This window comes from Myripristis murdjan, chromosome 23 (assembly GCF_902150065.1).
Source record: "Myripristis murdjan chromosome 23, fMyrMur1.1, whole genome shotgun sequence".
Lineage (NCBI taxonomy): Eukaryota > Metazoa > Chordata > Actinopteri > Holocentriformes > Holocentridae > Myripristis > Myripristis murdjan.
This window is the reverse complement of record NC_044002.1, coordinates 23,987,833-24,015,255: the sequence shown is the minus strand read 5'-3', so window position 1 is coordinate 24,015,255 and position 27,423 is coordinate 23,987,833. Positions and strand designations below refer to the sequence as shown.

The following is a 27,423-nucleotide window of genomic DNA, read 5'->3' as shown; positions in this document are numbered from 1 at the left end:
ATCTCTTTGGGACGGCAGATCGCTTACAACATGAAAAGGTACTGTAGCCAAAACCTTACATTACATCTATAAAATATTATTCTTCATCTCATTTTCGCCAACTGTTGATCTGTTTAATTGTAATACAAGTGTAATCCAGAATAAATCTCCTCCTTGTGATTATTAGAGGTTTAGGGGTTTGAAGGTTTATCAGAAAACTGTTCATGTTTAGGCTCAGAACATTAAAGCGGTTTCTGTGACAGTTTGTGAATATGTCGGTGTTTGTGTGTTAACGTTAAAATGATGAACAGGCTTATTTGTCACAGCACTTTCAGCCTTTCAGACGAGATGATGTGGGAAGTCAAACATTAACCAGTTGATAGACGCATAATAAAATTTCAGTCTGATTATATGGTTTGTGTCCACCAGACTTTGGACTGTTCTCTATTTCATATAAAACTAGCTTGATAATTGATTTATCTGGACTTGTTATCTTATAGGTTACATATTAGAATTGCTTCAGCAAGGCTCAAATCAAAATCGAAACTAAGACAGATGACGATGGTTTGAGAAATAAAAATGACTCCTCTGAAATGTAGCAAGTTCTTATTATTATAATTAATATTGTTGGGTTTTTTTTGTTGTTGTTGTTTTGAGCAATGTTAACATATTTTCACATATTCACGGTATTTTGAAAAGGTGCGATTGTGTTTTTGCTTTTAATTATTTCTCCAGAGGGGACTTTGCTTTCACTCTCCATTGCATATTCAAAGCTGTACCTGGGATCTGAACCAATGACCCTCTGCTTAAAATCCTGAGAATCTCAAATTTGGACACCACTGCCCCTCTTTAGCTCATATGTTGTTTCTAGCAGCTTTGATCAGGAGAGACCAGCCTCCCCTGAACCCAGCTGTGTGTCCCTGAAGAGTGACCGGTCTAGGAATCATCCTATTCATTTCAAAGATGGACACCACTCTAAACAACAGAGGTAAGACTTTATTTCAGATGAGTTCGCTGTTATTCAGCTCTACTGAGCAGAAATAGAAAGTCATGATGAGACAGAGATGATTGTTTCCTGAATAATTATGTCAACAGCATTTACATTGGGGTTCACCAGCTACTGCTTCATTTCTATGATTATTATGGGCTGTTGTGTGCTCTTGATTAAGTGCTGCTGCTCCTCTTAAGATGATATTTTATCTCAACAGGATCCAGCCGAAGAGACCAGCCTCCCCTGAACCCAGCTGTGTGTCCATGAAGAGTAACCAGTCACTGGACTGGATTACTATGTTTAGTGACAGACGTTGCTCGACTGAGCAAAGGTAAGAATTTAAAACAATGCAAAAGTAACAGCAAAAAGTAAGAGGTCAAGATGAGAAACATGGCTGATCTGGTGGTTTGTTCACATCCAACGGTTACGTTTATATGCTCATGGCCGAGTGGAATGTGAAGACCTAATTATTCATGTTTTCTCCACAGAGTCCACCAGGAGAGCTCAGAGCTTCCCAGTGGTCAGTCGGCCAAGGAGCATCAAACAGACCTGGACTCCATATTGAAGGTGTGTAAATGTGCTGGTCATAACTTCTGGTCTCCGTGCTGAACTCTCCAGACCAGTGGGCCTTCAGGCTCTGTAAGATGTTATCTAATGTTGTGCTCCACAATTTTATCAGGAAAGTCTGTTTCACATATTCTGTTCCAGGTTCTTGAGGAGGACATCGCCACTTTTGTGAAGAACGAGCTGAAAAGAATCCGGAGGGTCCTTGGTCCAGGATACCCAGAATGCTCAGAGAATCAGAGTGAGGATGAGAAGGTGATGGATGAGGAGGAAGAGCAGCAGAGGAACAACAGAGAGGCTTTTCTGCAGATCACACTGCACTTCCTGAGGAGAAGGAAGCAGGACAAGCTTGCTGACTCTCTGCACAGCAGTAAGAGACGTTTAACAGGTTTAACATGATGGAAAGTAGAAATATTTGTCTTTTTATGTTTCTACATATCATGTTTTTCAGGTCAAGTTTATTTCCATGCCATGAGAACAAACTAAACTAAGGTTTCATACAATGGATGATGGGTATTTTTCTGGGCATCTCAGTATAAACACAGGAGCTCAGCACAGATTATGTGCAAACCCCCTTTTACGTTCATTATACAGTCATATTATGATACAAAACAAATTCTACAGTTATTCAAACATGCAGACGACATAGTCTTAGTTTAACCTTTTTTATATATAAAGGTGATGCACCTGGAGAGCTCATTCATTCATTTTACTCACATTCCTGAGCCACTGCAAGGGAAAAGATTTGACTCAGCCACTCAGTTAACAACTCAGTCAATCAGCCACAGCTGGCCTTGACACGGATCCCTTACCAAAAAGAAGTAAACTTCTAGTTTACCTTTCCAAGTATACTTAAGTGGAGTTTGAGTATACTTTATCAAGTATACTTTCCTTACCAAGTATACTTGTATGTATGTACTAGTAGTGTACTTACATATGTACTAGTTAGTATACTTACAAAGTATACTTATACTAAAAGTACCCTGATTTGGCCCATTTTTGAGTATACTCGAGTAAACTTCAAGGTTACTTTACTTATATATAAGTATACTTAAATTATACATTTCCTGTGCTTGAGTTGTACTACTCTTTTACTTAAAGTAAACCATTTGTATACTCAGTGTACTTGAAATATACTTTACTTATACTTGAATTAAACTGTTTTCATATTGCATAAGGATGCAAAATTTGTTCTCCACATTTGGCCCATCCCCTGAGGGAGCGGTGGGCAGCAGCGGTGCCGTGCTCGGGAATTATTTTGTGATCTAACCCCCGAATTCCAACTCCAAATACCGAGTGCCAAGCAGGGAGGCAATGGGCAGCATTTTTAGAGTCTTCGGTATGACCCAGCTGGGGATTGAACCCCCAACCTCCCAGTCTCAGGGCGGACATTCTACCACTAGGCCACTGAGTTGGCACAGCCTTACGCGAATCAAATAGCTGAGTGGAGAGTTATCTGAAAAGTATACTTACCTAAGTATTAGTTCACAGAAAGTATACTTAGTTCATAAAAAGTGTACTTATAATTATACTTGAGTATACTACTTTTTGGTAAGGGAGTACACTTCAGGTTCACTCACAGTGTATGTGTTATGGCAACTACCTAAAAGCAGCCAATGTGTAAAATAGCTATACAACAAGCCAGCTAATACAGTAAAATAACACTCCATGTTGCAAGCAGGTACAACATTTTTATATACTTGTACTAAGTTTTAACTACTATTGGATAATATACTTAAACTTAAAGTATATCAAGTATGTTATACTTGGAGTATACTTAAACTTTGTCTGTGTACTCGTCAGTATAAACTAAGTATAGGCTACTTTTGTTAAGTATATTCCTGATAGTACATTAAAAGTAATCTGAGAAGTATACTTACCTAAGTATTAGTTCACAGAAAGTATACTTAGTTCGTAAAAAGTATACTTATAAGTATACTTGAGTATACTGCTTTTTGTTAAGGGATGCCATGTTTGGGTCAAATCTGTCCATTGACATATTAATAATTGTATTAATTTTGGTGATATAAAACCCATGGGCATGAAATTTAACAACGTTCTGCATTTTTTTTAATGAATTTTTAAAATGTTACTATATGTCCTATGATAAGTCTATAATATACTGTGTAGCCAATGATTTTACTCCCATGATCGGGACATTTAAAGACATTAAAACCATATATTTTGATCCCTGGTATCCTGTAGCATAAAATATGGCAGTCTATGATATCAGGCTCTCAAGCCCATCCTTTCCCTTTAAAACTGTAATTTTCAATATTGTCCAAGAGATGGCGCCATGTCCCCTCCCTCACCACTTGTGCAAATGTATGTTATTTTCCTGATTTCAACTGCGGCCATTTCTCCCATGAAAACTGGCCCAATGTGAATCCATCACACTGTAAAACCATGCATGATATTTTATTTGGCTTTCAGACTGAAGCCCTACCTTCAAAATGTTCGATTTTACTATTTCCCACCTGATTGCACCATTTTTCATGTTTGGCCTGAGGGGCAAAACTCCTGCTATTTTCATAGTCATTTTCAGGCTATTTTCAGGGGCCTTTGTCAGCAGCATTGTATGTATTATCAAGCTTTGGAGGCTGCTGCAAATTTTTGTTTTAACCAGAAATAGTATGTGTGTGTGTGTGTGTGTGTGTGTAATTTTTATGAAAATTAACATTCAGAGAGAAGACTGTGACATTTGTCTGGCAGAAAAGATAACTTAAAGAACAAAAGTCCATAGCTTTGGACATCAGTGTAGTTTGAAAGGAGATTTATAAAAGATTTTAAATAAGAAAGGGTAGAAATCTGTCAAAGCTGTGAAATGACCTGTAGCCTGGAATTGTTCAGCTGGCCCTTTACTTGAGCGGTACTCAGTCGACTTGGTAGAGGCTATTGTTTAAGGAGAATAGGAATATTTGAAATATAGCTATAAATATGAGCGTGTGTGTTTGTGTGTGTAACGGTTTTCCATAAGAACACTTGAAGTTGTAACATAAGTATAGTAAACTAACCTGTAAATGTTTACATCTCTTATGTTTACAGTATTCTTTATTTTTTGTTCATTCAGAAACATTTGCTGCTGTGCGCCATCGTGAACTCAAATCTCACCTGAAGCAGAAGTTTCAGCGCGTGTTTGAGGGGGTTGCTAAACCAGGAAACTCAACTCTTCTGAACCAGATCTACACAGAGCTGTACATCACAGAGGGAGAGAGTGGAGAGGTCAATGCTCAACATGAAGTCAGACAGATTGAAACAGCATCCAGGAAACCAGCAGGAACAGAAACACTGATAAAATATGAAGACATCTTTAAATCTGGAAGAGATAAACCAGTCAGAACACTGATGACAAAGGGAGTGTCTGGCATTGGAAAAACAATTTTAACACGGAAGTTCACTCTGGACTGGGCTGAAGGCAAAAACAACCAGGAAATACAATTCATATTTCCATTCACTTTCAGAGAGCTGAATCTGCTGAAAGGGAATTTCAGCTTGGTGGAACTTCTTCATCATTTCTTTATTCAGACCAAAGGAATCAGAAACTTTGACAAGTTCAAGGTTTTGTTGATCTTTGCTGGTCTGGATGAGTCCCGACTTCCTCTGGACTTCAAGAGCAACCATATCCTGACTGATGTTACAGAGTCCACCTCAGTGGACGTTCTGCTGACAAACCTCATCAAGGGGAACCTGCTTCCCTCTGCTCGCCTCTGGATAACCACACGACCAGCAGCAGCCAATCAGATCCCTCCTGAGTGTGTTGACATGGTGACGGAGGTGAGAGGCTTCACTGACCCACAGAAGGAGGAATACTTCAGGAAGAGATTCAGAGATGAGGAGCAGGCCAACAGAATCATCCGCCACATCAAAATGTCACAAAGCGTCCACATCATGTGCCACATCCCAGCTTTTTGCTGGATCACTGCTACAGTTCTGGAGGACGTGTTGAAAACCAGTGAGGGAGGCGACCTGCCCAGGACCCTGACTGAGATGTACATCCACCTCCTGGTGGTTCAGTCAAAAGTGCAGAACATCAAGTATCACGGCAGAGCTGAGACAGATCCACTCCAGACTCCAGAGACCAGGAAGATGATCCTGTCGCTGGGAAAACTGGCTTTTGAGCAGCTGAAGAAAGACAACCTGATCTTCTATGAAGAAGACCTGGCAGAGTGTGGCATTGATATCAGAGCAGCCTCAGTGTACTCAGGAGTGTTCACACAGATCTTTAAAGAGGAGCGTGGGCTGTACCAGGACAAGGTTTTCTGCTTTGTCCATCTGAGCATTCAGGAGTTTCTGGCTGCAGTTTATGTCTTTCTGACCTTCACCAACTCTGGTGTCAATGTACTGACTGAAAAACAGCAAACCTTCCCATCGTCCATGACATCAAGAAATATAAAGGAACTCCTCCAGAGTGCTGTGGACAAGGCCTTACAGAGTCCAAATGGACAGCTGGACTTGTTCCTGCGCTTCCTCCTGGGTCTTTCAGTAGAGACCAACCAGACTCTCCTACGAGGCCTGTTGACAGAGACAGGAAGTAGCTCGCAGACCAACCAGGAAACAGTCCAGTACATCAAACAGAAGATCAGAGAGAATCCATCTCCAGAGAGAAGCATCAACCTGTTCCACTGTCTGAATGAGCTGAATGACAATTCTCTAGTGGAGGAGATCCAACAGCACCTGAGTTCAGGACGTCTCTCCAAAGACAAACTCTCTCCTGCTCAGTGGTCAGCTCTGGCCTTACTGATATCAGAAAATGATCAGGACGTGTTTGACCTGAAGAAGTACTCTGCTTCAGAAGAAGCTCTTCTGAAGCTGCTGTCGGTGGTTAAAGCCTCCAGGAAATCTGTGTAGGTGCACAAATAACTAAAGATCAAACAGATTAAATTTTACCATTTCAGTAGAACAACCTGGAGACTGGAGGCTCTCAGGTGTGGAGAGGCTTGCTGCTGAGGCTGTGTCCCAGAAGCACGCTGCATACTAATCCCAAATAGTACAGTATACTCATTTTCACAGATTACTATTCTGGCAGTTACAAATGCACTGTTTCTACTCATTGCAAATGATGCAAACAAGACTTCTGCTGCCTTACAAGCTTTCAAAAACATCTAGTGCACAAATACCAAAAATAAGACAAAACAATACATTTATTTTTGGTTTTGATGCACTTCTTACTTACATTTGCTGCCCTACCCACACACTCAAAATACTGAGCCAGGAGAATATGTATATTGACATTCTTGAGTATTCTGAAGTGTGGACACACAAAATACTCAAACCTCAGCCAGAATGAGTATGTAGTATGCTTTTTGCTATTGGGATACAGTTATAGAGACATTAGAGTTTGGCAGCCATTTTCTGTTGTTAAATTTTTGTTTCCATCAATAGAGAATAGAGAATAAAGACAGAATATACTGGTCTGACTGTGTTTACTCCTCCTCCAGTGTGGACCATGGTGGAGAGCAGATGCTGAAACCAGGCCTGAGGAAGTGTAAGTGAAGATTTACTTTGATTCACTGAAACAAAGAAGCAGACGTTTGACGCTGCAGATGCTGTAATTAAAGTTTTATCAATTTGTTCCAAGCATCTTTCAAAAAGTTGAAGCTCCTAGTCCCAGCATCACGTCAATGCAGTTGTAATGATGCTCTTTATTCCATGATCTTAATTTTACAATGAAATAAATTATGCAATACTAAAACAAAACAAGGCAGTGTAAAAAGAAAATGTCTGCACCCCCTAGTCCAACAGTTTCTTCTCTTCCCTAAAAAACAAGAAATGTAAACAGGTTTATTAAAGGCAGAATGAGTAGGATTTTCCTAAAAAAAAAAAAAAAAAAAAAAAAAAAAAAAAAAACAATGTATAGACTCATACAAAAATAATCCCACTCAGCCTTTGCTGAGCCACTAGCTGTGTGTGTGTGTGTGTGTGTGTGCGTGCGTGTGTGTGTGCAGAGACCCTGCCTTCTGCCTGGATCTTGTTGTTAGGCTGAGCTCGGGACTCTTCTGGGCATCTGCCTTTGGGCAGCGGGTGTGCAGCTCCCAGCCAATCACAGCACAGCACCAATTGGTAGCACAATATCCAATAGGAAAATTACAGATTGGGGAAAAATGGAAATGTTACGAGGCAAAACGTCAAGTGGACAAAGCTCGTTCCACAATAGGAGTGAATCTGGGGTCGGCTTTCACCCGTTGGCGAGCTCTGAGGGAGAGGAGGAGGGTGAAGAGCAATGCACCATTGACCTGTTTTCTATTGGACATGTAGGTGCTAATTTTTTTTTGCTATGATGGCAACAGGATGGGGCCAACTTGAAATGTTGTGTTTGCAAACCGGAACCAACAGATTCCTACTCATTCTGCCTTTAAATCAAAACCCTGATGGAGAGAGATGGAGTGTTCCTCTGTAAGTGAATAGAACAGCATTACTAGATCCAAACCTGTTTTATATATTGTGTCTTGTTCTGTCCATCAGATTCCTGTGAACTCAAACTGGACCCAAACACAGCAAGCAGAAAACTCGTCCTGTCTGAGGACAACAGGAAGGCGACGCTGATGAGGAAGAAGCAGCCATATCCTGATCACCCAGAGAGATTTGAGAAATATCGTCAGGTGATGTGTGGAACTGGTCTGACTGGGAGGTGTTACTGGGAGGTCGAGTGGGACAGATGGATTAACATAGGAGTGACTTACAGAGGAATCAGACGCAGAGGAAACAGTGTTGACTGCTGTCTTGGAGGAAACGACAAATCCTGGAGTGTGTTATGTTCAGATGAAAGCTACCTTGCCTGGCACAATAACAGAAACACAGTCATACACACCCCGTCCTCCTCTAACAGAGTAGCAGTGTATCTGGACTGGCCTGCTGGCTCTCTGTCCTTCTACAGCGTCTCCTCTGATGCTCTGATCCACCTCCACACCTTCACCTGCACCTTCACTGAACCTCTGTACCCTGCCTTCGGGCTTAAATTAGAGTTGCCTGGTTCCTCAGTGTCTCTGTGTCAGATGGAGGACAGAGAGTCGCCTCTGGTGTTAAAAACACTCACTCCTGAAATGCGACTTCATTCTGCACAGGGAAAAAATGCTTCCCTCCAAGTTTTAGGGCGATTGTGCTGAGGATGACACTGTGCCAAAGCAATAGGTGTGCTCCATAGTACAAAACACACCCCGTCCCATCATCGACCCTAACGTCAGTGTCGGTGGTGCAGGTGCTGCTTGTGATGCAGCTGATTTTTTCTAGGCTGTAAACAGGAGATAGATCCACTCCCTCCATTTGGGTGTGTTGGTTTGCCCTTTCTTAATTATCAGTGAGAATAACATCTGCACAAAACAGCTTCCTCAAATGGCAGCAAGAGGTCAGCAAACTGCACACAGTGGATTTTAATGCTTGCACCAGAAAAAGACACAAGGATCTGGGGTGTAGAGCTCATATTCAGGGCTCTATTTTATCATCTGAAAAGCACGCACAGGTGCACTTAGGACGTGTCCAAGTCCACTTCTGCTATTTTAACAGCAGAGAAAATGGTCGTTGCACCAGGCGCCAGGCTCAAAAGGGTTGTACATAGTCACATGCTCACATGCCGTAAACAAATCATAGTGCCATTTCCAATTCCCTTTAAAAGCCAGGTCAGTTGCACCTTGACTGATTGCTTATTATAATCCCTGGTGGAACATTTCCCAATAGTGTAAGTAAGTAGGGGAGAGTGGGGTAAATAGTGCCAATTTTTACTTAAAGTGCCTTTAAAGCAAGGGGATTACAGTAATGCCTCCAACTAAAATATGCACATATAGTTTAGGATGTTGTGCATCCCTGGGAACAATCACTTTGGATCTTATATAAGCTGTTTGAGAAATATAGCTTTCGAAAAAAAAGTGGTTTTGTGGCACAACTTGCCCCCAGTGCGGGGTAAATTGTGCCATTAGAGAGAATATACTGGGGTAAATTGTGCCATTGATAATTGAAGTAAAACAGATCATTTTAATCTCACAAATGATAATGCTATATAAAAGCAAAACAAATTCAATACAAAATTATTTATTTAACATTTATTTATTATTTTAACAAGATCACAGGCCACTTTTCTATAACAAGGCCGAGCGCCACATGAACACATACCCAGAACAAAATAAAAATTCCAAAATGAGCACCTGCAAATCATCTTCACCTGAATCTGAATAGTTTTAGTGATCAAAGGTAAGAAAATAATGTACAATAACAATAAAATACAAGAAAGTAATATATAGTATATAATCACAAGTTGTGCCACTGGCACAAATTACCCCAAGGCCCTTTGGCACAAATTACCCCAAGCCCACCATTCTGAAAAAAATGCATCTCCCAGCTGTTTTGAGCTGACATCATGCTAACTGTATAGACTCATGGTGTAGCTTACTAAAGTACTAAAACCTGTGTGAACTGTTTTCAAAATTTTCTATAGTTGTTCAAACACAGCAATCAAAAAACCTTGATCATAGAAATTTTACTTTGGAGGGCAAAAAAATGTTTTTTGAACTTAAATGTGCTTACCTCTCAAGCCATGTGTCTCCCTTCTTTATAAGATGAGTGTAATGGGTGACTCTTCAAAAATATGTGGTCACATGACCAACTTCTTATATAGTTTTCTAGATAACAGGGGTGGCACTACTTGCCCCTTGGCACAAATAACCCCACTCTCCCCTACTGGGAAATATTTTGGATTTTTTTTTTTTTTTTTTTTTTTTTTTTTGTATATTTGTTTTTTAATGTTGTAATCTTTTATCATGGCTTCAATGATTACAATGAAATGACTCATGAATGCCTTTTTAAAAATTGCTGTACTTATTCATTTGGCCCTGTTGTCTGTGTCTGGCATCACTGTAAAAAAAACAAAATATAAAGTCATAATTCATTCTTTGTTTTTAATCACTGGCATTTTAAAGTATCTCTTGATGTATGAGGGATAAGAAGTGTATTCTGGGGTTTTGATGTTTTTCTGCTGCTGTTACAAAAGAAACCAATAAAAGGAATAAATCATTGCTCTGGGTGTCTTTGATTTTAATGTTTGGCTCTTCAAGCTGCACAAAACACTGCTGAAGTGCTCAGACCACACTTTTGTTTTGGATGCAATCTGTAGGAACATCACACAGAAATCTGTGTTCCAGTGAGCAGAACGTTCCTGAGTTCAGCAGAACATCTCTCAGGTGAAAACACAGCAGGACAGCTAACGTTACACTGCAAGCTTCAGCACATCCACAGGGTTTAACCTCCACACTTTAATAAACATGTCCACGATGTTGATATTTCAGAATTAATGTATCTTTCCTAGTTAACCAAGTTATCAAGTATATTATTTTACCTTTAAATATGATGTTGATTTGCACAGGATTGCACAGAAGGCTGGGGTTTGCTACAAGTGCTTTCTATCTGAGTTAAAGGTTAAGGTAAGGGTTTAAAGTCAAGCATAAAGGGTTTGGATGAGGGATGGGGTGGGTTTCACCAGAGGGCTTCTTTTTCAAATCTCGAATATCACCAGAACCTGTAACTCTTACCACTGGACAGCAGTGAGGACAAGCTCACTGCTCCAGCAACCACTGGATCTCAAGTGAGGACGTTTTCTTTTGGCTAGAATAAAAGTTTTCTAAATTGAATTCTTTTGGCACAGTAGCTATTGTGGAACATAACGTCACTGAAGTATGCATTTATTCAGCCAGTAGTACTCATGATGTGTAACCTGGTTATGTAATATTTTAGTAAATATACATGATTATGTTTTTAGTAGGGAGCACAAACCATAGGCACCATTGTGAAAGTCAAATATAACTCAAATGTTGATTAAGTACGTTTAATGGTGCAAAATTCATATTAACTGTAGAAGTAAAAATTGTCACAAGGGGATCTGATCTTGGACCCACATCAGGTGAAGTTAATGAAAGGTATAAAAGCAGGTGTAATCCAGATTTTGAATCAGTTGCTCCATGGACTTGGTTTATCCGATTCTGACTAAAGTGATAGGCCCAAGTGGTGGGTTTTCAACTGCAACATGTAAAGACCTGCAGGGGGCAGCACTTACCTTATGTCCAAAACTGCAGAGACAACAATTCACACAGACTGATGCTTTGATGTCAATGGGTTCACTGTCATAAACATATCTACTGGTTTCATTTCAGTGTTACAAGGTTTTGTTGGTGTATAATAAAACTGACACCACTTGATCTTTGATTTCTCATCCAAGGGCTCAATCTTTCAACAAGTTTAGACCGGTGTTGACCTTGACACTGACATTATGAAGATGTGACGGCAGTGTGAGGAGAACAAACAGCGTCTGTAAGATCTTACTGATTTTGTTTATTCTGGAGGAAATCTTTATTCAGCCAGGTAATCCCTCTGAGATTAAATTCAATCTCTTTTTTTTCTGATCTGAGATCTGGTCAAGTAGCCTAACCCTGTGTCATGCGGAGAATTCTTTTTGTTTGCTCTTAATCAGAAAAAAAAAAAACATTCATTGTGTATTATATTATATTGATCACTGATCTTAGCTCTATTCTTTGATAATGGATGAATATGATCAGGTTATTATCCTTGGAGATTTCATTATCTATGTATATCCAAATATTACATCAACTAGTTTTTTTTTTTTTTTTTTTTTTTTTTTACAATAAAAACTACAACTAAATGTTTAAGATTGTAGAGTAATGATTAATGTCTCTCTCTCTCTCTCTCTCTCTCTCTCTCTCTCTCTATCAGTGTCAACCCAGCAGTTTACTTTCACATCTCTTTGGGACGGCAGATCGCTTACAACATGAAAAGGTACTGTAGCCAAAACTTTACATTACTTTACATCTATAAAATATTATTCTTCATCTCATTTTCGCCAACTGTTGATCTGTTTAATTGTAATACAAGTGTAATCCAGAATACATCTCCTCCTTGTGATCATTAGAGGTTTAGGGGTTTGAAGGTTTATCAGAAAACTGCTCATGTTTAGGCTCAGAACATTAAAGCGGTTTCTGTGACAGTTTGTGAACATGTCGGTGTTTGTGTGTTAACGTTAAAATGATGAACAGGCTTATTTGTCACAGCACTTTCAGCCTTTCGGACGATGTAGATGATGTGGGAGGTCAAACATTAACCAGTTGATAGACGCATAATAAAATTTCAGTCTGATTATATGGTTTGTGTCCACCAGACTTTGGACTGTTCTCTATTTCATATTATAAAACTAGCTTGATAATTAATTTATCTGGACTTGTTATCTTATAGGTTACATATTAGAATTGCTTCAGCAAGGCTCAAATCAAAATCGAAACTAAGACAGATGACGATGGTTTGAGAAATAAAAATGACTCCTCTGAAACGTAGCAAGTTCTTATTATTATAATTAATATTGTTGGGTTTTTGTTGTTGTTGTTGTTGTTTTGAGCAATGTTAACATATTTTTACATATTCACGGTATTTTGAAAAGGTGCGATTGTGTTTTTGCTTTTAATTATTTCTCCAGAGAGGACTTTGCTTTCACTCTCCATTGCATAATCAAAGCTGTACCTGGGATCTGAACCAATGACCCTCTGCTTAAAATCCTGAGAATCTCAAATTTGGACACCACTGCCCCTCTTTAGCTCATATGTTATTTCTAGCAGGTTCGATCAGGAGAGACCAGCCTCCCCTGAACCCAGCTGTGTGTCCCTGAAGAGTGACCAGTCACTGGATTGGCTTGCTAAGTTCAAAGATGGAACCCACTCTAAACAAAAGAGGTAAGACTTAATTTCAGTTTGCTGTTATTCAGCTCTACTGAGCAGAAATAGAAAGTCATTATGAGACAGAGATGATTTGTTCCTGAATAATTGCATGTCAGCAGCATTTACATTGGGGTTCACCAGCTACTGCTTCATTTCTATGATTATTATGGGCTGTTGTGTGCTCTCGATTAAGTGCCGCTGCTCCTCTTAAGATGATATTTTATCTCAACAGGATCCAGCCGAAGAGACCAGCCTCCCCTGAACCCAGCTGTGTGTCCATGAAGAGTAACCAGTCACTGGACTGGATTACTATGTTTAGTGACAGACGCCGCTCTACTGAGCAAAGGTAAGAATTTAAAACAATGCAAAAGTAACAGCAAAAAGTAAGAGGTCAAGATGAGAAACATGGCTGATCTGGTGGTTTGTTCACATCCAACGGTTATGTTTATGTGCTCATGGGCGAGTGGAATGTGAAGACCTAATTATTCATGTTTTCTCCACAGAGTCCACCAGGAGAGCTCAGAGATTTCCTGTGGTCAGTCTACCAAGGAGCATCAAACAGACCTGGACACTATATTTAAGGTGTACAAATGTACAGCAGCACCTTTTACTTCTTGTTACATTTGACAATTGTGTTAGTAAAATTTTTTATTCATCTTTTATTCTCTTCTAGATGCTTGAGAAGAAGATTGTCAAGAGGGTTGTGAGTCCAGATTGCCCAGAGTGGTCAGAGAACCTGAATGAGGATGAGGATGTGATGGGTGGTGAGGATGAAGAGCAGAGTAGAAGCAACAGAGAAGCTTTTCTGCAGATCACACTGCACTTCCTGAGGAGAATGAAGCGGGAGGACCTGGCTGACTTTCTGCACAGCAGTAAGAAACTTTTAACAGGTTTGACATGATGGACTACATGTTGATAGACCAGAGAACAGGCCACTGACGTCATCTTCATTAAAACAAATTTGTGTACATGGGTTTAATGCAAGCTCCCAGTTAAAAAAAAAAAAGTTAGATAGAACTGAAAAGTTGGGTGTCGTCAGCATATTGTAACATCTGCTTACTGATGCACTTTTAATTTCTTTTTCCCGTTCAGAAACTCTCGCTGCAGCGTGCCAACATAAACTCAAATCTAATCTGAAGCAGAAGTTTCAGTGTGTGTTTGAGGGGATTGCCAAAGCAGGAAACCCAACTCTTCTGAACCAGATCTACACAGAGCTGTACATCACAGAGGGAGAGAGTCTAAAGGTCAATGATGAACATGAGGTCAGACAGATTGAAACAGCAGCCAGGAAACCAGCCAGACCAGAAACTGTAATAACATGTGAAGACATCTTTAAACCTTTACCTGGAAGAAATACACCAATCAGAACACTGATGACAAAGGGAGTGGCAGGCATTGGGAAAACAATCTTAACACAGAAGTTCACTCTGGACTGGGCTGAAGGCAAAACTAACCAGCATGTACACTTCACCTTTCCATTCACTTTCAGAGAGCTGAATCTGCTGAAAGAGAAAAAGTTAAGTTTGGTGGAACTTCTTCATCACTTCTACACTGAGACCAAAGAAGCAGGAATCAGAAAGTTTGAGCAGTTCCAGGTTGTGTTGATCTTTGACGGTCTGGATGAGTGTCGACTTCCTCTGGACTTTAAGAACAACCAGATCCTGACTGATGTTACAGAGTCCACCTCAGTGGGTGTTCTGCTGACAAACCTCATCAAGGGGAAACTGCTTCCCTCTGCTCGCCTCTGGATAACCACACGACCAGCAGCAGCCAATCAGATCCCTCCTGAGTGTGTTGACATGGTGACAGAGGTGAGAGGCTTCACTGACCCACAGAAGGAGGAATACTTCAGGAAGAGATTCAGAGATGAGGAGCAGGCCGGCAGAATCATCTCCCACATCAAAACGTCACAAAGCCTCCACATCATGTGCCACATCCCAGTCTTCTGCTGGATCACTGCTACAGTTCTGGAGGACATGTTGAAAACCAGTGAGGGAGGAGACCTGCCCAAGACCCTGACTGAGATGTACATCCACTTCCAGCTGGTTCAGTCCAAAGTGCAGAACATCAAGTATCACGGCAGAGCTGAGACAGATCCACTCCGGACTCCAGAGGAGATGATACTGTCTCTGGGAAAACTGGCTTTCGAGCAGCTGGAGAAAGGCAACCTGATCTTCTATGAAGAAGACCTGACAGAGTGTGGCATTGATATTAAAGCAGCCTCAGTGTACTCAGGAGTGTTCACACAGATCTTTAAAGAGGAGCGTGGGCTGTACCAGGACAAGGTTTTCTGCTTTGTCCATCTGAGCATCCAGGAGTTTCTGGCTGCTCTTTATGTCTTTCTGACCTTCATCAACTCTGGTGTCAATCTGCTGTCAGAGCAACAATCGACCTCCAGGTGTTTTTCAGTATTCAACAAGAAATCTAAATTAAAACACCTCCTCCACAATGCAGTGGACAAGTCCTTACAGAGTCCAAATGGACACCTGGACTTGTTTCTCCGCTTCCTCCTGGGTCTTTCAGTGGAGACCAACCAGAGTCTCTTACAAGGCCTGCTGACACAGACAGGAAGTAGCTCACAGACCAACAAGAAAACAGTCCAGTACATCAAGGAGAAAATCAGAGAGGATCCATCTCCAGAGAGAAGCATCAACCTTTTCCACTGTCTGAATGAGCTGAATGACAATTCTCTAGTGGAGGAGATCCAACAGTACCTGACTTCAGAGAGTCTCTCCACAGAAAATCTCTCCCCTGCTCAGTGGTCAGCTCTGGTCTTCATCTTACTGTCATCAGAAGAAAAACTGAATGTGTTTGACTTGAAGAAATACTCTGCTTCAGAGGACGTTTTTCTGAGACTGCTGCCGGTGGTTAAAGCCTCCAAAATATCTCTGTAGGTGCACTTATAACTGGATAGATCAAGTAGCTTAAATATGCTAAATTTGCATAAGATTTGCATTTCTACAATTATTGCTTATTTGTCTTGATAAACTTCTTCAGGCTGAGCGACTGTAATCTGTCAGAGAGAAGCTGTGAGGCTCTGGTCTCAGTTCTCAGCTCCCAGTCCTCCAGTCTGAGAGAGCTGGACCTGAGCAACAACCACCTGCAGGATTCAGGAGTGAAGCGTCTCTCTGCTGGACTGAAGAGTCCAAACTGTGAACTGGAGACTCTCAGGTGAGATTATGATGTTTTGTGTTACAGTTTGTTGCAAATATAACATAAAGTATATGTTTCATTTTTATTATTTGTGGTCATGTAATATTCTGCTTTGATGTTGTGTGGTGTAAACTAGCGGTCAACCAATTAACCGGCACCACTAGGACGTTTTACAAACTATCAGCATTGGCGGAACTTGGCTCTGATAGTGGCCAGTGGCTGTGCAGCCTCCTTCCTTCATTTCTTAACAGGGCTTATATTATTAAATATTTGCAGGGCCGTGTTGTGGAAAATTCAGTGACTTGATATGGAAATACAAATGTAGCCACTGCCATCGTGTGCAACTTTCACATTACTCCAAAATGTAGTTTGACAAAGTCTGCAGTGTGTGTGGTTGATCCAACCTTGCAAAAAAATAGAAAGTGTAAGAAAAACTATTTTTATTCTCATAAATTTAATCTCTGAGTTTTTTTTTTTCTCTGAATATTACCTTCCTCCCCTGGCTAATATGTCATCATGGTTTGCAGGCAACGTATTCTCATGAAACGGTTCGTATGATATCATATGAAAAGTTATGCACAAATTTCCGTGCATATTCCTACAAATTTTCAGCAGCACGAGCGATCAGCGCGCATGCGCGAGCCCCGAAGCGAGAGCCTTAAGAAAAATGGCGGACATTCCTTTTATTCTCAGTGGAAAATGCAATATTTTAAGATAGCTTATGCATTCAAATGCATTTTGATAACATTTCTAGCGGGAAATGTGCATTTTATTTCCAAAATCTTCGTTCAGTTAATGTACATGATGTTTACATTGTTAGTTATTACGAAGATTCTTTCAGGTTTCTATCGTTGCTATGGCTGTTGCTATGGACGCTGCTACCACTATCGCTGATGTAGCTTCCGCTCGGAAGTATTGTCCTCACTGTCACCGTGGAAATCTGGGGAGGGAGGCGTGGGGTTAACCTGATCTCACAGAAATCCGTGAAATGAGCATGACCTCCTAATAACGCATTGCGTGCTCCTCGCACGTAACCTGTTTTAATTGATTTCTATGGTTTTAATTCCGTGTGGTCACCACACAAACAGTGTCCACTGAAAGTCAGCGAGGATCTGTGCCGGACATACGGATTCTCGGCTTCAAAGACGTCACGCTGTGGGTGGTGGTTCATAGATCCCGGAAGTGCAAATTTAATCGATACTCCGGAAAATGGTCTGATTATTAGCCATAACGTTGTAACCATCCAAGGCAGACTTACCACGAGCTATGAGGATGTGTAACGATGGCATGTGCTTCAGCCGAGTCCACAAGTCCCGTATAATATCAACTTTATTTTAAGAAAACACGTTTTATTTGCGATGTCATATCACGGAGAAGCACTACATTACCCATAATCAATGTGTTGATCAGCGACGTGTCTGATTTGACTATCATCAATAAAGTCAATAAAGTGTAATAAAGTGCATGAAAGTTGATAATATGCTGATATGTTACGCCATTGAACACAACCCTTTCAGTCAGCGAAACAGAGCGGGTGGAAAAACCGCGGAAACACGTCAAAATAGCACTAACGATTTATATATATATTTCTATTTTTCATAACACATCTTTATTCGTGATATAAAGATAGGCTACATGTTAAGGTTATAGTTTTGGTGTTGAAAAACTACCGTATGTATGTTTTTTAAACCTAATTTCAAAACTTTTCCCCTAACCTGGAAGAAGCGTACCAGGACTACAATCTGTGCGGAGTTGCAACACACAGAGGTGTCCTGCGCCATACGTTTTGTAGTTCTAATATGTTTTGTCTATTATGTGATGTTGTGATCACTAATTTTTCAATCTCCATTATAGTTTTTGGGTGTGGGAAGAACGCCTGTTTGGTCAGATTTTATTTATTTTTTTCTTAAGACAGTGAAATCATGTTTTTTCCATGTTTTGACACTAGTCAGTGGCGCCCCCTATTGGTTTGCCATCGGACATGATAGTAGAGGTCAAGAGCTTTCCAAAAATGTTGACCCCATGTCTGTGCCATTTTTTGTCGCTGCACTGTAAGCCTTTAAAAGTGTCTCAGGTGGCCATATTAAGTTAATGGGAAAATATGAAATATGAAACATTGAGTATTTTATCGGGAATAAAAGCTTTGAAATGGTGCAAATTGAAAAGTATGACTGTGTTTAAGACTAACATCAATATTATAAATAAATTTGGCCATTACATTCCCCCTTAAAGAAGTTTGACTGATTTTATCAAGCTTGGCCCTAAAAGAGGTCTGCAGATGTACACCTGAGACAGCCTTGGCTTGGAGCACGATGAAAATCAAACTTTGTCACAGAACAACAATGAAGACATCGTTTGAAAGGTCTTGACCTATGGAGTAACATATCTCAGTGTGAGACCAGTGGGCAGTTCCTGCTCCCCACAAGTGCCCTTTGAACCTTGCACCTGAGACACTTTTAAAGGCTTACAGTGCAGCAACAAAAAATGGCACAGACATGGGGTCAACATTTTTGGAAAGCTCTTGACCTCTACTATCATGTCCGATGGCAAACCAATAGGGGGCGCCACTGACTAGTGTCAAAACATGGAAAAAACATTATTTCACTATCTTAAGAAAAAAAAAATAAAATCTGACCAAACAGGCGTTCTTCCCACACCCAAAAACTGTAAGGAAGATTGAAAAATTAGTGATCACAACATCACATAATAGACAAAACATATTAGAACTACAAACTACTATTTTGACGTGTTTCCGCGGTTTTTCCACCCGCTCTGTTTCGCTGACTGAAAGGGTTGTGTTCAATGGCGTAACATATCAGCATATTATCAACTTTCATGCACTTTATTAGATTTTATTGACTTTATTGATGAAAGCTGTCAAATCAGACACGTCGCTGATAAACACTAGGATTATGGGTAATGTAGTGCTTCTCCGTGATATGACATCGCAAATAAAACGTGTTTTCTTAAAATAAAGTTGATATTATACGGGACTCGGCTGAAGCACATGCCATCGTTACACATCCTCATAGCTCGTGGTAAGTCTGCCTTGGATGGTTACGTTATGGCTAATAATCAGACCTTTTTCAGGAATATCGATTAAATTTGCACTTCCGGGATCTATGAACCACCACCCACAGCGTGACGTCACGGAATCTCGCCGACTTCCAGTGAACACCGTTTGTGTGGTGACCACATGGAATTAAAACCATAGAAATCGATTAAAACAGGTTACGTGCGAGGAGCACGCAATGCGTTATTAGGAGGTCATGCTCATTTCACGGATTTCTGTGAGATCAGGTTAACCCCACGCCTCCCTCCCCAGATTTCCATGGTGACAGTCAGTGAGGAAGGGACTTCCGAGCGGAAGCTACATCAGCGACAGTGGTAGCAGCGTCCATAGCAACAGCCATAGCAACGATAGAAACCTGAAAGAATCTTCGTAATAACTAACAATGTAAACATCATGTACATTAACTGAACGAAGATTTTGGAAATAAAATGCACATTTCCCGCTAGAAATGTTATCAAAATGCATTTGAATGCATAAGCTATCTTAAAATATTGCATTTTCCACTGAGAATAAAAGGAATGTCCGCCATTTATTTTGTTTTCACAGAAAGACCAGCCTGCAGCGCATAGGTCACGTGATCACAACTTTCTGGTTCACAATTACGTTGGAAATATATGAATTATAGTGCAATATTTTTCATAGGAATTTGTACGAACGTTGAATGAGAACAGCCTGTTGCAGGGTTTCAGTGTTGCATGTTTTGTCTCTGAGACACAAAATATAACCTTCATGATAAATGACATCTCTGCAAATCACCCAAACTATGAAAGAAAATGTTTTTTTGTGTGTGTTTTGTCAGGCTGAATCAGAGCGAGCTCACAGAGAGAAGCTGTGAGGCTCTGGCCTCAGTTCTCAGCTCCCAGTCCTCCAGTCTGAGAGAGTTGGACCTGAGCAACAATGACCTGCAGGATTCAGGAGTGAAGCGTCTCTCTGCTGGACTGGAGAGTCCAAACTGTAGACTGGAGATTCTCAGGTCAGTAATCAACAGATGAAAAGTTAGATCTTACATATACAGGAGGTTACTGTAAGTAAAGATACCCAACATTTGTACAACTTTCTCTGATTTGTTGTTGTTTGTTGGCCACAATACCAACATTTAGCAGTGGCATAAGATGATTTCATTTCCTCTCTTTACTGCCTTTGATTTTGAGGCTTAATCAAATGAAATGACAAAGCAGATCACTTGGCTTGCTTTGTTAGCATTTGGGTGGCTTTCAATAAATGAGCAGAGCTAGTTCAGTCAGGAAACTGACCAGGTACTAGGGATCAACCGATTATCGGCCGGGCCGATTATCGGCGCCGATATTTGGCAATTTGACCCATATCGGCATCGGTCTTTTTTTTTTTTTTTTAATCCGACGGCCGATAAGAGATCAGTTTAAAACTGGGTTATTTTGGCTCTGATGCAGCTGGGCATCTGTCTGCAGTCACTTCTGTCTCCAGCATAGTCCCACCCACAGCACCATCTGATTGGTTACACGTAGAGCCACGGCACGGGTAACAGCCAATCAGCAGTGAAAGCTGTGCATGCACAGTGCTTACACACAGCGGAGAGGAAAAAAAGTTTTGCCGAGTGGAATTTGCATCTGCAATTTATGAGAGCAAGAGAAGCTGTCTCACTGGAAGAGTGTTAAATTTCGCTGACAAAGACCATTGTAGCATATGGTTGAATTATGATTGAAAATGAAATAATAAAGAAATCAGGGCTAGAAGATTCAAAGTATTAAGGTGAGGGGGAATGATTAAACTGATGCACAAAATTCAATGAAACTCAGGAGACAAAAGTATGCAGACATGGTACCAATGTATTGAGAAAAATAAAAATAAATAAACAAATAAACAAATGACAATACAAACCAAAAATGGATTCTTAGATATAAACCAAATGTTCTATATTAACACTGTTGTTCTGAACCCTTAAAGTATCAGCATAATTCATTCATTTAGCATTTAGCCAATAACCCTGGTTAGAATCTTTTTCACTCGGATAATATTTCAGCACATAGCATGATATTCTTCCAGCTCCAAAAAAGGAAAAAATAAATAAATTCAAAAGCAGTCCAAAGTCCAGAAGTCCAAAAGTCAGAGTGGCAGCAATGTGTGTGTATGGGGGAGTGAGAAAGAGGCAAGGGTGGAACGGTGGCTGGTGTCCTACCACACCGGCAGGAGCAGGGTTCCAGCAGTCCAGTGTCTCTAGGTTCCGGGCTCTCTAGCTCGCCATCAAAAACCTGGCCTGTGCAAACACAGGCCCATTTCAATGTAAATAGTTTGTGTAACTTAACAATCAAATGCAATAAATTACAAATCAATCTCATTCAATAAATTCAACACATTCAATAAATCGTTTACCCTGGGTCTAGACACACCTTCCTAACTAACACAGCAATATATAATTGATACGTTAGAAGGTAATCCATATTGTAAAGTGAGCTCATCTCTCATGAAGGTAACAATAATGATTAATCAGAGCAGGTGCGTGCTATCTTGGCTAAAGCGGGGAGAAACCGTCTGAACTCACCAATTCGGGAATTTGACCGCACACCGTGCTTCAATGCGGCTCGCAGCAGATGAGGGCATGACATCTACAATCAACGGTAAAAAAAAAAAAAAAGTTGGTACAACAGTCAAAAGCGGCATGATAGAAAAATGATAGGCGATCTAATTACCACAGAGCTGCCAACTTTTCAAAAAACCTTGGAGTGAGATTTGATGGGGGGTGGAGGGGGGCATGGCCCGACGTCATCATAAATCAATATAGGCCTAGTTCACATACATTCATCATGCCTTCCTTTTAACTAAAAGACGTTTTTGTACCTTGTAATCAGACATAGGGATGTTTATTTACCTTAAGTTTCGGAGGTAACTTCGTCCTTCAGAAAGGTCCAAATGACAGCTGGAGCGGCACCTGTCAGATCCGGAAGACCTGACCTGACCGTGTGGCCGTGCACTGTGCGGTGCCGGCCGGCACCAGGTCTACCGGATCTGACAGGTGCGCCGCGCACACAGACTGCCGTGCTTTCATTATAAACCGACTTTTGTTTATATGCGGTTGCAGCAGCACAATGGACAACAACACAGACAACATGGTTCATTATTGATTGCGCAACGCGGCGATTTGCCGGTAATCGCACTGCGCGTATTAAACGATTTTGCGGAGGCAGGAGGAAAGTTGCATGATTTACACCGTATCCACGTTCGCGCTGCGTGCGTGACCGTGCATGTGCTCGTGCATGAATGCTTGGGCGCGGTACAAACTTTGTAATGTGAGTAGCCTCTAACTGGTGGAAGTCCCTGATTGATCGAAAAGATTCTTCTGATTGGCTGAACCTCTTGTAAAAAGTGGCCCAGCCGCCGCTGCCTCTGCTCTGCAGGCATAACTTATCGATCACAAGTGGCTTTTCTCAGGCTCAACAGATAGATCACAGATAAACAGAACTGTTTTTAGTCAAAAGAAAAAAAGTCTCTTGATGAGCACTTCAGCGTGAGAAATCGGAGGTGTGGCGTGAGAGCGTGTGAAGCCAATCAAATGCGTGAGTCTCACGGCCAATGCGTGAGAGTTGGCAGCTCTGACCCAGTCCGCAGCAACTCTGCCCGCGCCGTCTGCATCAAACAGTGCCAGAGCGTTTGAGTGGAGCTTGCGTTGTCCACACCAAACAAATCAGTTCATTTACCGCGGCTGTGACTACCCGCTTCTACTTCCGCTTCCGCGCTGATAAACTGCGTCATCCGCTGATTTACCACAGCTGCTCTGACATCATTATCCTAATGTAGTTAAATAAATAATTCACATAAATTACAATAACAATGACAATGATAATAAAAAAATACTAATAACAGCATGAGTACCAGTAACCTGGGTTACACTATGACGAAAAATATTCGTCAATAAACCTTTTTCACGGACGAAAACTAAATAAAAACGAAATAAAAAGTCAGATATGATGACGAAGACTGTGACGAAATATAACTGACTCTTTAGTCAACGAATAAAAACGAGAGGAAAAGCCAGTGTGCTGTTAACAGCAGCACACTGGCTTAGCTTGTCTATTCAATTTTCAATTCAATTCAATTTTATTTATTTGTATAGCCCAGAATCACAAATACAAATTTGTCTCAAAGGGCTCTACAGAAAAATACAACATCCTCTGTCCTTAGACCCTCACATCGGATGAGGAACAACTCCCTAAAAACCCCTTTAACAGGGAGAAAAATAGGAAGAAACCTCAGGGGAGCAACAGAGGAGGGATCCCTCCCCAGGACGGACAGACGTGCAATAGATGTTGTAAACACAGATAACAAACAATAAATGTATGGTAATAGATAGGTGGCGGATGAGGGATGATGACGCCAAGGCAAGCTGGATGCACCAGAGCAGCCAGGGACCCGGGCCACACAGCCACCTACACCACGACGACCTGGATCTAAAATAGACAGCACGCACTCGGACAAACACACATCAACCATTCACACACACTCACACAGAGACAAAGGTGGCACATTAATTATCTGGAGAAGACTAATTGATAATTAGCTCCGTGAGAGCAATAATCTCATAATCTCGTCGGCAGGTGAGTGCTTGGGTTATTCAGAGAAGAGGTATCACTTCGGCTTATTTTTCCATCTATGTTATCACATGCTACTGTTCATTCATTGGTAGCTGAATTGTTAGGTCTGTTTGATAAGCAATTTACATTTTTAAAATAATAATAATAATTTAACATATTGTTAAATTTAAAAGTTTTACATCATAATAGTCAAATGCATCTTCTAAATTACAGTGGCACAGTACACTCAAGGTCTGGTTCTCAGAAATAAAACCATGATCGAAAAGAAATAATGTTTTGTTTCTTGACTCTTTGAGTAATGACCAGTGATTTCACTGTTATCAATTTTACATGTGTGCAATACTGAGTCATTAAGAATCATTAAGTAGCCTACTGTATGGTTGCATTGCATCTCTATTGATGGGAGAGTCTACCTGTATTGGCATGATTTAATTAGTTTAAACTTTAAAGACATATGTGCATGTATGTGTGTGTGTGTATATGTGTATATATGTGTGTGTGTGTGTGTGTGTGTGTGTGTGTGTGTGTGTGTGTGTGTGTGTATACATATATATATATATATATATATATGTGTGTGTGTGTGTGTGTGTATGACTAAAACTAATGACTTAAACTAGACTAAAATATTTTTAATTTTCGTCAACTAAGACTAGACTAAAACTATTAAGGACAGCAATGACTAAAATGTGACTAAGACTAATAAGCATTTTCGTCAAGAAGACTAAGACACTGCACTGGAGAGCACGCTGAACAGCTCTGCTTTTTGCACCACAATCTGGTGCTGCTCAATTGGGACTACCAACTGATTTGAGACTCACATTTCTGTCCAAATTTTATTCAACTTTGTTTTATTTACTTTATAAAACTTCAGGAAGCTGTGTATTTATGTATTTATTTAAATTTAAAGTTAACTTTATGATGCTGCTGACCCTGGGAACTCCCTGCACTTTTTGTTAGAATTTTAAAACAAATATGAATATTGTCTAAGTTAAAAAAAAAAAAAAAAAAAAAAAAACCTCTAACATGTTGCAAATTTGAAAAGCTGTTCAATAAACAAATGCCTAAAGGCATTTAAACAAAGTTAAGTGTTCGAGTTTGTATTATTCAAAATTTTGACGCCAATATTTTCACTTTTACTGCAAATGAATATCGGCTCCAAATATCGGTTATTGGCCTCCTTGACTACTAATAATCGGTATCAGTATCGGCCCTGAAAAAACCATATCGGTCGATCTCTACCAGGTACTATCAGATGATTGGTTCCTGAATTGTGTGCTTTAGCCAATCATCTTCTCACTCCCTAAATTCAAGTCTTTTAAATGACTCATAATCTTATCTTAACAGGTTGCTTGTGTAGGTGCAAATTTGCATCTATTCACGTTTTTGCATTGACTTTTTATGTACCTGTACCGTGTGAAAAACTTGCTTCCTCTTTGGACCAAGCACAGTTAGAAAACTCCTGGGGACAAACAGTCCACAAGGGAAAGGGAAGACAAATCAACATGATGCTGTTGCAAATGTGTCTTTCCAGGCTGTCAGGCTGTCTGCTCACACAGGAAGGCTGTGCTGCTCTGGCCTCAGCTCTGAGCTCCAACCCCTCCCATCTGAGAGAGCTGGACCTGAGCTACAATCATCCAGGAGCCTCAGGAGAGAAGCTGCTCTCTGCTGGACTGGAGGATCCAACCTGGAGCCTGAAGACTCTCAGGTGTGGAGAGGCACAGATGCACTCTCTGTCCTTTTCCACCAACATGGAGTTGTTTCCATTCTGGTTTGTGCACCTAATTTTGAACTGTTCAGAGCATTTTGACCAAAAATAAATTGGTTCAGCACCCAAGAGGTTGGTTCCCAGCTGGAACCAAAGAATAGTTTGAACCAGTGAGAACCATGACAGCATCAGTGGGTGTGTCATCTTGCTCAAACTGTTTACTTCCATTGTGCATTATGATCTAGCACTTTGAGATTTGTTTTAAATGTAAAGTACATTACAAATAAAATGTATTATTATGATGATGATGATGATGATGATGATGATTTGTTGATGACACATAATTTATTTCAATGGTTCTGCTCACAACTGGTGGAAACGTGGTTTACAAGGTTGCACCACGGTTCTAAGAATATTGAACATAACCTGGTTGAAGAACCATGGCTAATTTGGTGGAAAAGGGTAAGCGCATCTTGTGGAGACCTGAGAGCTGGTACACATTTCCTCAGTCATACTGTGAAGCCAAGGAATACTGTTACATGGTAAACATGAGAACTGTGGCATGGCAAATCATTCATAAACAAGGTCATTAAATCATTAAATGTTCATGTTTCTATCATCGAAGATAATATGTTGGTCTGACTCTGTTTATTCCCCAGTGTGGAACATGGTGGAGAGCAGATGTTGAAACCAGGCCTGAGGAAGTGTAAGTGTACATTTAGTTTTATTCACAACAACACAACACAGCAGACATTCAGCTGCTGATATACTGTGGTTGATGTTTCCTTAGTTTGTTCCAAGCTGATTTAAACTGTTGAACCTAGGTAATAGTATTATGCTGAAAGATGTTCATTACACCATAGTCTTAGTTACTATTCAGTTATGCATGAATTAAGGCACGATGCATGATGGCGTATCTGTACTTTCACTATGGACAAGGGAATGGGGAGCATTGGTTTAGTCTGAAGCAATTAAGGTGAACTAGCTGCGTAAAATCTGAAAAAGTGATTAGCTGATACTGAATCTTATGCTGATGTGCTGCCATCTTCAGCATTTCAAGTTTTCACCATCTCCTTTCATTTTAAAACTACAAGTTTTGTGACAAGTTTATTAGATCAAAACTTGTTGTCCTGTTCTCTCCATCAGATGGTTGCGAACTCTCTCTGGACCCAAACACAGCACACAGAAACCTCTCCCTGTCTGAGGGCAACAGAAAGGTGATGCTGATGAGAAACAAGCAGCCATATCCTGATCACCCAGAGAGATTTGAGGAAAAGCGTCAGGTGATGTGTGGCACTGGTCTGACTGGGAGGTGTTACTGGGAGGCTGAGTGGAAAGGAAAGGTTGATATAGGACTGACATACAGAGGAATCAGTAGAAGAGGAGACAGTGATGACTGCTGGCCTGGAGGAAATGACAAGTCCTGGAGTCTGTATTGCTCTAGTAAAAGTTATGTTGCTGTGCACAATAACAGAAGAAGAAACACACACATACACCCCTCCTCCTCCTCCTCTGGCAGAGTAGCAGTGTATCTGGACTGGCCTGCTGGCTCTCTGTCCTTCTACAGCGTCTCCTCTGACGCTCTGATCCACCTCCACACCTTCACCTGCACCTTCACTGAACCTCTGTACCCTGCGTTTGGACTTGGATTTGAGTCTGGGTTGTTTGCTTCTTCAGTGTTTCTGTGTTAG

At 40.6% G+C, this 27,423-nt stretch overlaps 1 protein-coding gene across 1 annotated transcript; it reads left to right on the top strand.

Annotated features, from left to right (window-relative positions):
- Positions 1 to 30: 30 nt before the first annotated feature.
- On the top strand, positions 31 to 27,423 carry LOC115355621 (NLR family CARD domain-containing protein 3-like). Its single transcript, XM_030046478.1, has 9 exons — positions 31 to 38; positions 833 to 967; positions 1,459 to 1,537; positions 1,679 to 1,904; positions 14,329 to 16,126; positions 16,234 to 16,407; positions 25,559 to 25,732; positions 26,392 to 26,438; positions 26,879 to 27,423. Exons 1-9 carry the CDS (start codon positions 31 to 33, stop codon positions 27,421 to 27,423), a joined length of 3,186 nt encoding a protein of 1,061 aa, XP_029902338.1.